Here is a 14,716-nt window from a genome sequence, read left to right on the forward strand (position 1 = left end):
TGTCTATGGTGGAAATCTAAAGAACGCTCCCACAGTGGGGATCGAATCCGTGACCTCCTGATAGCCAGGGGAACATCATATCCACTACACCACTGCAACCTGTTGCTGGCTCAACTCAAAAGCATAACATATAAATAATGAAAATGCACCATGGTATTATTAAAGTTTATTTGCGATAAATGAAATCAATACTTAAAGTGAATGTTTGAACATATTTATTTTCTTTTAACAATATAGAATTCTAATATGCTTATTCATTATTATATGGTATAGTGTTTAAATACCATTAGACTATATAAATAACATGGATACATAAAAAAACATGAGGAAAACTTTCACAGGTAGAACAAGAGATGTGTTTGTCAGAAACACAATGCCCCCTATTGTGCCGCTTTGAAATAAAATTTCAATATATCATTAAGCAGATTAAGAAATTATCTCCCTTTTAAATCTTATTACTTCCCTTGGATTGTATTTTTTTACCTTGAAGGATGACCTTGGCCTTTCACCACTCAAAATGTGCAGCTTCATGAGATACACATGCATGCCAAATATCAAATTGCTATCTTCAATATTGCAAAAGTTATGGCCAATGTTAAAGTTTTCGGACAGACAGACACACAGACAAACGGACTGACAGTTCAACTGCTATATGCCACCCTACCAGGGGCATAAAAACATACACTTACAGATAAGTTAAATTAATATACATAAATTAATATGCCATAATATACAAAATGAAAATAAAAAATCTTTCCCAGAACAAGCAAGGAATACAATATTGACATTTATTAGAAAGAAGCCAAAGCCCAAGACATTTATTTAAAACATGACTTGAACCTAATAATACATCAGATAGTGTGTGTTTCTAACGTGAAGTCACCATAAACACAAATGTTCAAATTAAATAACATTTCTGACTAATAGTCGACCCCCAAGACAATCAAAAGCCCTTTGATGTGTTAATAAAGCAATTATGCAGGTATTCGGATTATGCATTCACGAGTAATTAGTAAGCATTAAAAAGTTGCACATATACATGAATCTATACATGTATATCAATGTACATGAATCTATATATCAATGTACATGAATCTATACATGAATCTATATATCAGCTGGATTTATTTAGTTATGAGTGTGTTTTGTAATGTGAACTAATTCTTTATAAGACGATCATCTACATTATTATTATGCATTTCAGTACACAAGTACTTCACATCGTAAAACAAACACAAAAGAACATCTATCATTTGGGCCTGCATTCACCAACAGATTCTTAGACTTAACTTTAAAAAATAAACAATATTTTGAAAACTCTTACATATATGTTTTATAAGTACTTGAAAGTTGAGACTCACTTGGCATCTAACACCTATAATTACATCATTATTTATTTAGAACAGATTCTTACTAATATAATCAGCATTTATTGCCCGCATGTATTCAAACTCTGAAGATTTTTTTTTGAGAAACTTTAAAGTCTGTTCTTTATTCTTAAGTCTAAGACTGGGTTGGTTATCCCTTTCCCCCAATAGAAGCAAAGTAGAAATGGCTTTTGCAACCAGCATAAAACCAGAACAGCCTGCGAGTAACTCGCAGTAAGTTCAGGTTTTATGCTGTTTGCTGCTCATCAGTATCTGAGGGTTGGAAATTAAGCCTTTAAAATTTGAATCTAGTAAGAAAGGTATTTACATAAATTTAAATAAATTAAACTTTCTGAGGGACTACAAATGCATAAAAAAACATATCTAAGAGGGAAAAGGTTAAAACGGGCCCAGGCCTATTTCCTTGAGTACAGTCTAGAGGATGATCTGGTTCTTGTAGCAGCCTGAGAGTTCCTTATTGGGCAGGACAATTGAGTTGAGGATTATCACCTCTGAAGGCACCTGCACATCAGAGCCTGTGGTTTGGAGGAATAATATGCATTTATACAGCACGAGAAAAAAGGGCTTAATGCATGTGCTTAAAGTGTCGTCCCTGATTAGCCTATGCAGTTCGCATCCACTAATCAGGGACAACACTTCCCCTTCTATGGACTTTTGCCTTTAAATTGCACTCTTCTAAACAAAAATCTACTCTGAGCAGAAACAGAAAGTGCTGTTTATGATTAGCCTGTGCAGACTGCACTGGCTAATCTGTGACCACGCTTTACGCACATGCATTTAACCCCCTTTCACAGAGAGCAACTCAAACGTACATGTATACAGCAAGAGAAAATAGTACCGAGTGTTGAGTGTGAAATGATTGGATCTCATAAAGAATATTTGAAAGGATAAAACAGTTTCACACTTAATACTGGATACTGATATTTTGTGTAAAACCACACAAAAGATGAAACAGTTTTACATTTCGCTACATAACACACTTTCTTGTTCATATATAAAAAACATTTGTTATTAAATGTATCTTAGTATTTATTTTTGAGACAGACAGTATTCATACACATAAGACACAATAACAATGAATGTGTATTAAAGTTAACATTCATTTTGTAGACATTCATTCATTCTTGAACAAAGGACTTTCAACATTAATTATTTGAACAATTCATCATTCATAGGCAAAATAATACAGTAAATTACATTTTAACGTAAACATTTTGATGAAAGGCTCTAAAAACGCAGATTTTAGAATTTAATTTTTCAACAATAAGAACTGTACATGACATGGGGGGATATACCTATGACTGTGATGGATGGATTCAATTTTCCATCAAAAGTGAACGTGGATATTGCCTCCATCTTTGCAAAGGGTTTGTTGGGATTTGGATCATTTGGGGTTCCTTCAATGCGAGTCCAGTCCCCAATGGTGGAATTCCAGCCTATGATGCTGTCCAGAATGCAGCAATGGTCCTGAAAAAATAAGTTTGTGTTTTGATTACTGCATTAATTTAACAGTATTTTACAATAACAATTTCAGATTATTTTTTCCATATTAAAAAGTATGTACACAGTGGTGTGCAACCTTACACACACTGCATGGACAAGCTTAGCCTTTCCAATCTGTTCACTGGTACACAATGCACTAAATGTGTATGCCAGTTCTCTTAACACACTAGTCCCTGTCTGTCCCTGACTACTATTATATATAACTTTAGACATCATTTCATCATGTTTTCTGTTGACGTTTTCTGGTGTCTGATTTCAAAATAGTATGGTTATGATCATATTGTATGTGTACTTATCTGCAATCTTGAAAAACAAGTTGTTGCAAAAAAAATCGGTATGCCAGTAACTAACCAGTTACATATTTAAATCAGATTTATGATTACAATTATAAAAAATATTTCATAACCAATACCAACACAAATTACGGTTAGATCAAGGATTGGACTCTTACAGAGTTAGCCAGTCCAGCTTGACAAAAACATACCCTAGGTTATATTGTTTAATTGTATGGGCCATGCTCTATGAAAAAGGGGTTAAGTGCATGTTCACATGGGTGAAAGTTGAAAAAACCCAAAATACTGAAAAAAAAATCTGGGGGCCTGGGGGCCGATAGGGCCCCCGGTGGGGTCCAGGGCAAGGCCCTGGCCAGGGGTCCAGGGGGCCGGAGGCCCCCGGAAGCTCCTGCATTTTAGCTTATTTAAAACGAAGAAATCACTTCTCCTGAGCTTAAAGACACCTGTATTTTTAAGTTATTCAAAACAGAAAAAAACAGTTTGGGTAGAAAATATCTTTAAAATTTCATGTAGATTAACATTGATGAACATATTACAGTAATACATTTTCTTTCTTGTATTTTTATGTAATTAGTTTGAATATCTTATCTAGATATTTTTTAAAGAAATTACTGAAGCACTTAATTTGTCTTCTATCAAAAGATTAAACTTTGAAATTAAAATGAAGCATTTTGTGTAGTGTCTTTTGATCAGATAAATTTTGTAATAAAATAGCTTCTTAATTCTCTTAAACCATGCATTAAAAATCACATTATTTTCACTTGTTAAAACATTATTTCATGATACACCAGAAGTTCAGAACTATATCTTCTTTATTCTTTTCCACTTCCTTCCTGTTCCATCGCTACTTGTGTCCGGTTTCCTCTTAATCCCTGAATGTCTGTTCTTCAACCTTACTAACTTTGCAATTTTTTTGGCACGTTCAAGTTTCAACAGCTGAACTGAAGAGTCCAAAACTGCATCTTCTCTTTTCTTCTTTTCCTCTTTCATTTCCTTCAGATATTTCTGATAACTGGAGTAAGCAGAAATACAGGCCTTTTTCATATTTGGTGTGACTTTAAGGTCTGTACTTTTCACATTTTTTTTCCTAAGAGCGGTCTTCACAATTGCTACGGCTTCATAATTGACAACTGTCATCTTTGTCCGGTCTTTTTCAATAATGTCGTTAACAAAACAATAGTGCCCATCACACAAACATGATGTAAAATAATTATTTTTATGTAGATTTGGGTAGTTTTGGGGTAGATTTGGGAAGATTTTGGTAGATTTGGGTAATTCGTGCCGCCGTTATCCAGACCTTCGCCACCGATCATTCGAATTTCGATACGGGTGGGAAAAAAACACAAATAAGAGATATTAAAAATATTCACCTGATTTGATTTCCACGTCCGGTAATTTTTCAAATGCGTTACATCCTCAGCGTGAGACTTGAACGCCTTCTTCCCATTAGATTTGTAGTTTATCGTTTTGAAACAAATTTCACAATAGGCGCTACCCGGAGTGTTTGGTTTTTTCAGCCAATCTCCCCATTTCTCACCAAGAGAGCCTCTTTCGTTGAGCCATTCCCATCGCCACTTGTTCTTAACACCACTTTCAAGTTCTTTGGTGTTATACCCCGGAGGTAAATACATAATTTTATCGGTTGTTTGGGTTTCGGAAAAAAGTTACTTCAACTTGTCCGCCATATGCTTTTGAGAGATTTATTTTCGTAACGTTGATTTTAATTGGTTGACCGATTAACGTAAACCAATCAAAACGCGTGTTTGGAAACCGAGTCAGATTCCGATTTACTTCGAGTTATTCCGTGTTGTAAACCATTTCGTAGACATCGGAGACAAAGGAATCGTAAATTATCGGCAGATTTTGCCAGACTATTCTAATGAGGTGACGTCATGCTGTCTTCTGCACGGCGAAGGATCATTTGGCTCGTATCCGTACCAGATTCCTTTTGCAGGAGACATTTTATTTCGACTTGTAGCCGTTAAACTTCGGGTCCGATTAAAATCAAAGGTAGGGGTTACCCCCCCCCCCCCAAAAATATCTCCTCGGATCTGGACGATTTGGAAAAACGACCTGACTGAAGATCGAATTTACGGAAATCCGTAATAATACGGAAAACTTTCACCCATGTGTTCATAAAATGTCGTCCCAGATTAGCCTGTGCAGTTAGCACAGGCTAATCAGGGGTTACACTTTCCGCTTTTATGTATATTTCGTTTACAGAAAGTCTCTTCTTAGCAAAAATCCAGTTTAGGTAAAAAGCATTGTCCCTGATAAGCCTGTGCAGACTGCACAGGCTAATCTGGGCCAACACTTTACACACATGCATTAAACCCCTTTTTCACAGAGCACAGCCCAATATATTAATGAAAACATCAGCAATCAAAACACCAAAGCGAACAGGTTTTTTTGTCATGTATTGTTTAAAATATTAACATTGTCATTCTCCAAAGGAAATATGTGATATTGTTCCTTTAAAATATTGTGACCCCAGTCTGGAACCTAAATGAAAAAGGGAAAACTAAAAATAAATCCTAAAATAGCAAAAGTTTCTGGTTATTTAGTGTTTTGAACTATTTATGTTTAAATGTCTCAGTAAAGCACATTTTGCATGAACGGTAATATTTTATCATTAAATACGCGAACACCATTTGGTTTCTTATAGGAAATTGGTTCTGAAATTATTTTTTACAATACAACATAAATTAAGTTTTCTGAGGTTTGTGAATATTGCCGAAGTACTTGTAACAAGGTCCCTTGGAGTGTGACAGCATCTCAAACTAGATCTAGGTTGCACTTGCATAGTTGATATGGTGTTCGCCTAGCAATCGGGAGGTCATGGGTTCCATCCCCACTGTGCTAGCATTCTTAAGATAGCCCCAAAAGACACCAAGGACTGGTTTGACCCAGGAAACAGACTCAAGACTGTTACAATAAGCCTGAGGCTTTCAATGCCATTGAGCTAAAATAAAATTGTCTTAACTGAAGTACCTGTAATACCGCCCCATCCAACACCACTGAGTCTCGAACTCTCACCCCATCTCCCAGCATACAGTTCTTGCCTATTGTGACATTGGGGCCCAACTTAAACAAAAGTAACACTTCAGGTCAGACTCATTAGAATTACATTCTTATGTGTACTTTAGAATCTGAATGTAGAAGATATTTACTAGATATGGTTCTTAGTCTTCAAACTTGTTTTAATTAATTTAAACATAATGGTTTTATAAATAGGAACACAAACGCATCAGCTGACATGAATATTACTAATAATTAATAATATTCTTACACAGATTCAACATTGTTGATCAACTAAGATAGGAGCAGAATATTGTCAGGAAGAAAAAACAACAACATACATTTTGATTTCTCAGCATCTACTGCTAAAACAAATCAAAACATTTGTTTGCATCTAATGGCAAAGTTCGTTATAAATGCAACACAAAACAGACTTGATTCACTGAGTATTTGAAAGGATTTTTTTTCAACATGATGAATGAGCTAGCACATTCGACTGAAAGTAATGACCACCTACCACAGCTGTCTCATTGACTTGTGCAGATGGGTGGATGAAAACATCGCCAATTATCTGTGGTTTTCCAGCACCGTTCTTCGCCAGCCTCTCTGGGTGGGTTTTGCGGTAAAGCTTCAGATAGTGTCTGTTCGCGTATATTGCTGCCCTGAAATCAGTCATCACTGGGCTATTATAAATGATAGTAGATTCCTATATAAAATATCTGTATGACATTTTTAACTTTATCTTTTCTATTTTCTTCGATAATATCTGTTGGTTTATGGCATTTCTATACAATCAAACATCACTGGCGGTAACATAAACCCTGTACCACTCAGATACGTTTTTTCACGCATTTGTAGTCCCTAAGAAAGTTACATTAATTTTGATTAAAGACTTGTCTTACTGTATTTAAGTTTTAAAGGCTTCATTTCCAATCATAAAATACTGATGAGCAGCAAACAGCATTAAACCTGAACAGACTGCGAGTTACTCCTCAATGCTTACGCTTTAGTTTCTTCGTTTTGTAGAATGTATTGATGCATTTTGTACTCACCTTTCATCCAAAGTATGCTTCAGTTAATTACCTACCCAGAGTTAAATACAAACTATGCATTCCAAGGGCGGTACAACTATTACATACATAAGAGATTAATCTGGCTCTTAAAAACTCCCTAAGCCAGTGCTACAACTATAACATACCCTAAAGACTAATATGGCACAAAAAGCACTCTGGCAGCCATGGCTACAACTACCCTACAGATTAATACGCAAGTTACTCCCATGCTGTTCTGGTTTTATGCTGTTTGCATACAGCCATTTTCACCTTGCTTTTGAGTGAGACAGGGTTAAGGCTACACATTTCACATTCTCTGCAGGTTGGACCTGGCTTTGTCTGTTAGTCTACAAATTTCACATATCCCACAGATTTGGTATGGCTTCTAAGGCACTCTGTTACTATCACATACCCAGCTTATTGATCCAGTCTGTGTCTGTTAGGTTACACATTTCACACACCCTACTGATTGAACCTGTCTGTAAATCTACCCATTTCACATACTGGCTACACAGTTTACATACTGGCTACCCATTTCACATACCCTACAGATTGAACCTAACAGTGTCTGTTAGGCTACACATTTCACATAACGGCTTCACATTTCACATACCCTACAGATTGAACATGAAAGTGTCTTTTAGGCTACACCTTGCACATAGCGACCACACATTTCGCATAGTCGATACAGATTTCAAATACCAGCTACACATTTCACATACCAGCTACACATTTCAAATACCAGTTACACATTTCACATACCCTACAGATTTGATCTGGCTAGGCTAAATATTTCACATTTTCTGCAGATTTGATTCAGCAAGGCTACACATTTCACATTCACCGCAGATTTGACCTGGGTAGGCTACACACTACACATACCGTGCAGATTTGATCTGGCTGTGTCTGTTAATGAGGCTACACACTACACATACCCTGCAGATTTGATCTGGCTCCAGAAGCGCTCAGTCTGGTAAACATACAACTTCCCCGAGGAGGCGAGGGGTACAAAGATGTCCTGCTCCATACGGATCACCTCCTTGGCTGGGGCAGTAGTGTAGTCATAACTACAGTACACATAAATAAAACATTACATGAAATGTTGATATTTTAATATTATAATATGTTTGGTTTTGTTTCATTGCATTTTACAGGGGTGTGATTTTACAACCAACACAATGGAAGATAATGACCTACCCCCCATACAGGTTTCTATCAAACTCTTTTTTATAATAAAGATCTGGAAAAATTCAGAACTGTAAAATAAATTGGACATTCAACAGGACTACATCAGCTGAAAGGAGCAATTTTAAGCGAGGCTGTTTTCGGAGAAAAACCTAGCTATTGTCATAGCCAGCTCGTCGTCCTCCGCCCGCCGACTGACATCCGCCGTAGGCGTTGTGCTAAAACCTTAACATTGGCCATAAATTTTTAAATATTGAAGATAGCACCTTGATATTTGGCATGCATGTGTATCTCATTGAGCTGCACATTTTGAGTGGTAAAATTTCAAGGTGAACATCATCCTTCAAGGTCTAAGGTCGAAAAAACAAAGTCAAGGGAAGTAATAAGCTTTAAATGGACATAGTTTTCTGACTTGCCCACATATATATTTTTGTTAAATAAATCAAAGCGGCGCAGTAGGGGGCATTGTGTTTCTGACAAACACATTGTGGTAAAAGGTCAAGGTCATCCTTTACGGTCTACGGTAAAGAATACAGATTTAAGGGAAGTTATAAACTTTAAAAAGGGAGAAAATTATTCAATATTGAACATAGCCACTTTATATATTTGGCATGCATGTGTATCTCACGGAGTTGCACATTTTGAGTGGTGAATCTACAGCCACAGTAGTGGCTTTTAATAAATTATTTGCTACTAACAAGAGGGCCATGATGGCCCTGAATTGCTCACCTGACTAACCTTGCTTCATAAACTTAAATTTTATTAGACCCATATACAATCCCAAGCCAAATTTCATTAATTAATACATTCTGACAAAATTTCATTAAGACGTGATGAAAACTGTGACCTCTTTCATCTACACAAGGTTTTACTAGAATTGGCCCGGTGACTTAATTTTTGACCCCTGATGACCCATATACAATCCAAAATCAGATATTATCAAGATAAACATTCTGACCATATTTCATTAAGATCATATGAAAACTATGACCTCTATTGTCTTCACAAAGTTTTTTTATGATTTGACCTGGTGACCTAGTTTTTGACCCCAGATGACCCTAATACAATCCCAACCCAGATTTCATCAAGATTAATATTCTGGTCAAATTTCATAAAGATTTAATGACTGTGACCTCTACTGTCTACAAAAGTTTTTTTTAATCTGACCTAGTTTTTGACCCTAGATGACCCAAATTCAATCCCAACCCAGATTTTAACAAGACAAACATTCTGACTCTATTTCATTAAGGTCTGATGAAAACTGTGACCTCTATAGTCTACACAAGGTTTTTCTATTATTTGACCTAGTGCCTAGTTGCTGACCCCAGATAACCCAAATACAATCCAAACAGGGCTCCCCTGGCCCAAAAATTTCTGTAGCCAACTTTTTAGCCAAATGGAATTTTGTGTAGCCAAATTTTAGAAACTGTAGCCAAAGTTTTAGCAAAGCATTTGCAGGGGTCAAAGTTGGATATTTTGAAAATCCTGAACTTAAAGCTGCGGGCCAGGGGGCCGCAGGGCCCTCAGTGGGTCCAGAGGACAAGGAGGCCGGAGGCCCCCGGAAGCTCCTGGATTCGACGCATTAAAAGGGTGCCTGTACCTGTTCTGGTGATTCTATTTTCTTAAAAAAAAACATACACATATATTTGAAAATCTTCATGTATTTGATAAGGAACACACAAAAGTTAGTCAAAAGGCAATTCATTCACATGCACCCACTGTCTGGCATGGACTCGACTGCAGGTGTTGCTTTTGAAGAACCCGGTCAAACCTGTAACAGTCGTTACAAATTATTATATTTTTCACACATACTTTAAAAAGTCAATAATACATGTTTAATAAATGCAGAATCAAATGTTTGTCACCATTTATATTCACAGAATCATGCTTCCAGAAGCCTCCACATTCACCTAAGAAAATTGGGTATGGTGGCTTCTGCTCAACAGTTAAAATTGAAAATTTCAGCATGGGTTCCCCTAGTTTTTATCCCAATCGTTTTGTTTGAATGCTAAATAATTGTATCCCGGTGTGACCCAAATTCGACGATGTAATGGTTACATGAAGCAATATTTAGCAAATAATTTAAGAAATAATGAAATGTTAAATAGCACAAAATAATAATTTTAAACTCGGCTGTATTACTTTGAAATGATTCCAAGACAATAATCATCCATTTAATCGATAAAAATAGAACATCGTCGAATTTGGGTTACGGTAGGTTGCCCATATTTGTTTTACAAAAAGTAAAAAAAAACATTTCTTGCTGCTGGGCTCATATGTTGGGAACAATAAAACATTTTATTTAACTAAAAAAGACCTGTCCCAGTCAGCAAAAATGGCGTATTTGATCGTATTTTCAATTACTGTTAAAATTCTTTTCCTGTTTTATGCTTTATTCAAAGGTCAAAATATTTTAAAAGCTCACAATCAATGAATCAAACGTTATTAATAAAAAAAAATGGCAAATTTGCTAGATCTATCTTGCTGATTTTTGATGCAAAAAAAACTAAACAATAAACTTTAGCAACAGAAAATACGACCAAATTCGGGGTGTTAGTTAAAAAAAAACAAAAAACTACCTGGTTGGTCTTGAGGGTTCTTATATTCTTTATGTGATTAGGGTCCTCTGCGTGGAAACGAAATGCCTTCTTCCCACAAGACTGATAATTTAGGGTTTTCTTACAAACTTCTCAAATCGCTAGTTGCAATAATCCAACTCCCAGCTATTGCATAAAAGCTCAGAGCATTCAAGAAGAACTACTCAAATCGTTTTCCACAAGCTTCCACTTTTATCAACCATTTCCCTCACGCCCGTAGACTACAGCGTAGTCTTTCTCGTGTAACCAATCCCAGCGCCACTTATTTTATGCACCTTCAAGATCTTTCACCTTATATCCAACAGGCAAGTATCTCGTTGCCATTTTTGTCAACTTGAGTCTAAACACAGCTTCCCATTTGGCATTAAATATATGCAAAAATTACTCAAATTGATTTAAATCGGCAGCAATCTTTAATCTTTAATCAGATGTAATTGTTTATTTAAGCTGCTACCATGTACAATTTGTTTTCACATCAGTAATTTGTCTCGATGACCGGTGTGTATGCCGACTGCGTATCAATTTTTCAGCTCAATAACACGGCGATGTATTGAAGCACAGTCTACAGCTTAAAGCGTTTAATATCTGGGGCTGCATGTCAGGAAAAAAATCAATACCGATATTTCGCATTGTTCAATAATTAAGCAACGATTAATAACACTTATCCTTTATGGATTTTCATGAAATAAAAACCATAATAAAGAAAATTTTATTCTCTTTAATCTGATTTTTAAATTATTATAATACACTTAGTGAAAAACAATTAATTATGCTGCTAAAGGTTTTTCTATTATTTGACCTTGTGACCTAGTTTTTGACCCCAGATGACCCACATACAATTCCAACCCAGATTTCATCAAGACAAACATTCTGACCAAATTTCATAAAGATTGGATGTAAAATGTAACCTCTATTGTCTACACAAGGTTTTTCTATTATTTGACCTAGTGATCTAGTTTTTGACCCCAGATGGTCCAAATACAGTCCCAACCCAGATTTCTTCAAGATAAACATTCTGACCAAATTTCATACAGATTGCATGAAAAATATGGAAGATTTTTGAAAGTTTTCACAAAATAGGCAAAAACCAATAAACATGCAAAGTTCAACGAGCTCCTGCGGCCATGTTTTTTGACGAATCAAATTTCTTTGAACAACTTTTTCAGGGGAGCCTTCAAAGGTCATTCCTGTGAAATTTTTTGAAAATCTGATGAGCGGTTTCTGACAAGAAGATTTTTTAAGGTTTTTACCATATATGGTCATGGCGGCCATCTTGGTTATGTGATCAAATTTTTTTTAACAATTCTTTTGTCCCATGACCTAGGGATGCTCCACATGAAATTTAGTTGAAATTGGCTCAATGGTTTAGTAGAAGAAGATGTTTACAAATTGTTTACAGACAGACAGACGGCCGGCCGGATGCCGGACGCTGAGTGATCACAATAGCTCACCCCGAGCTATCGCTCAGGTGAGCTAAAAACAGAGATTTGCTACAGACAATTATTTTCAAGGTAAGTAATTTATATAATTATAAATCTCATATTATATATTTCCTTACCAAGAATTGAAGTTCTTTTCACAGTTACTGTACAGATTTATTATTTTGATTATTTATAACCCAAATGATTGATTTTTCAAAGTTTTTTTTTAATGATGTACATGTAATTATAATTTCTTTGATGTTCATTACATACCTGTGGACTTATGTCCATAGATACATAATCAACTCTGGCTATGATCTCTTTTAAAACACAGGCCTTGGTTGTCAGTGATGTCTGACATGGTCATAATTGACTGTGAGACCCCCCCCCCCCGGTTGGATTGGACAAAGTTCAAGGGAAGTAATAACCTTTAAAGGGAGATGACTTCTATACCTGCCAAATGATAAATAGAAATTTTATTTCAATGCGGCGCAGTAGGGGGCATTGTGTTTCTGACAAACATATCTCTTGTTGGGTCACTAAATCAAAGGTCAAGGTCACTGTGATATCTAAAAAAAAAAATTCTGACAAGCTTTCGCAGCCGAGCGTGGCACCCGTTATGCGGTGCTCTTGTTCTATTAGTGATGTAATGATGGAGGTCAGAACAAGAGATGTGTTCATCAGAACATAATGCCCCCTATTGCGCCGCTCTGAAATAAAAAAATTTTTTTACCTATGAGGTTTGACCTTGAACGATGACCTTGACCTTGAACTTCCACCATTCAAAATGTGCAGATTCATGAGAACGCCGCTTTCAATTTTTGTTACCTTTGACCTTGAAGGATGACCTTGAATGATGACCTTGACCTTGAACTTCCACCACTCACAATGTGCAGCTTCATGAGAACGCCGCTTTGAATTAATTTTTTATACCTTTGACCTTGAAGGATGACCTTGACCTTGAACTTCTACCACTCAAAATGTGCAGCTCCATGAGATACACATGCATGCCATATATCAAGTTGCTATCTTCAATATTGAAAAAGTTCTGGCCAATGTTAAAGTTTTTGGACGGACAGACGCCATATATTTGACATTTGACCTTGAAGGATGACCTTGACCTTCACCTTTCACCACTCAAAATGTGAAGCTCCGTGAGATGCACATGCATGCCAAATATCAAGTTGCTATCTTCAATAGTGAAAAAGTTATGGCCAATGTTAAAGTTTTTGGACGGACGGACAGACGCCATATATTTGGCATTCGACCTTGAAGGATGATCTTGACCTTCACCTTTCACCACTCAAAATGTGCAGCTCTGTGAGATGCACATGCATGCCAAGTATCAAGTTTCTATCTTAAATAATGAAAAGTTATGGCCAACGTTAAAGTTTTTTTCGGACGGACGGACAGACTTACACACATTCTGACATACTGACTGACTGACGGACAGTTCAACTGCTATATGCCATCCTACCGGGGGCATAAAAATAGCCTTTTGGGGGTTTTCTTGGCTGAACATAGGCATTTAATAAGCCTGTAATTGAGTATGTAACTTCTCTATATTGTCCTGAAATAGGAAGGAGCAAAATGGACGAATATATATTCCCATGACCAATCTCCTCACAAGAAAGCATGCTTATTTTTTGTCATTTTTATTATCGTCAGCAACATTCCCACAGCTGCAGCAACATTATTCAGTTGTTTTTGTATTATATCAAAAATGACATGCCACATAACAGTTGCCACTTATTAAGTTACTAATGGCTGCAGCTTTTGTTAGACCAACTTTAAATCAATTTTAGACATCTTAATAAAAGAAGAGTATACAGCATTTGATTTTAACCCTTTCAGCGTTGGAACCAAATTTTAAAGGCCTTTGCAAACAGTTTGAATCCAGATGAGACGCCACAGAACGTGGCGTCTCATCAGGATCCAAACTGTTTGCTATTCTGATAGAATTCTTTGAAAAAATTCAAAGAAAATGCTAATTTTAGAAATTCAGTAGACGATATTTTAGCAGACAACAAATTTCCCAGCATGCAAAGGGTTAACAGAACTATCTAAGCTTAGCTTTGAACACATGGTGTTACTATATGTTCTAAGGCAAAACCTCTTGCAAATATAATTGATTCAAATATTTATATAACCTGTCAAGAAATCAGAAGCAATAACTGAATACTATGAGATTATATGCACTTATTTCTTGACCATAAATGAACATTTAGTTTGTGTCCATAATGATTCAATATGCATGCT

The 14,716-nt window shown here is 36.1% G+C and overlaps 1 protein-coding gene across 4 annotated transcripts in view; it reads right to left on the reverse strand.

Moving 5' to 3' along the window:
- Positions 1–151: 151 nt before the first annotated feature.
- The window catches only part of LOC127846959 (mannose-1-phosphate guanyltransferase alpha-A-like), a 45,807-nt gene continuing 31,242 nt past the window's right edge, over positions 152–14,716 (reverse strand). For all 4 annotated transcript variants that reach the window (XM_052378419.1, XM_052378417.1, XM_052378418.1 and 1 more), the window contains 5 exons: positions 8,190–8,321; positions 6,720–6,864; positions 6,176–6,268; positions 2,684–2,855; positions 152–1,903 (listed from right to left, as the gene is read on the reverse strand). In XM_052378419.1, coding sequence (XP_052234379.1) covers positions 1,803–1,903; positions 2,684–2,855; positions 6,176–6,268; positions 6,720–6,864; positions 8,190–8,321 — 643 coding nt within the window. In that variant the 3' untranslated portion in view covers positions 152–1,802. The remainder of the gene's footprint in view (positions 1,904–2,683; positions 2,856–6,175; positions 6,269–6,719; positions 6,865–8,189; positions 8,322–14,716) is intronic.

This window comes from Dreissena polymorpha, chromosome 10 (genome assembly GCF_020536995.1).
Source record: "Dreissena polymorpha isolate Duluth1 chromosome 10, UMN_Dpol_1.0, whole genome shotgun sequence".
NCBI classification, from domain to species: Eukaryota; Metazoa; Mollusca; class Bivalvia; order Myida; family Dreissenidae; genus Dreissena; species Dreissena polymorpha.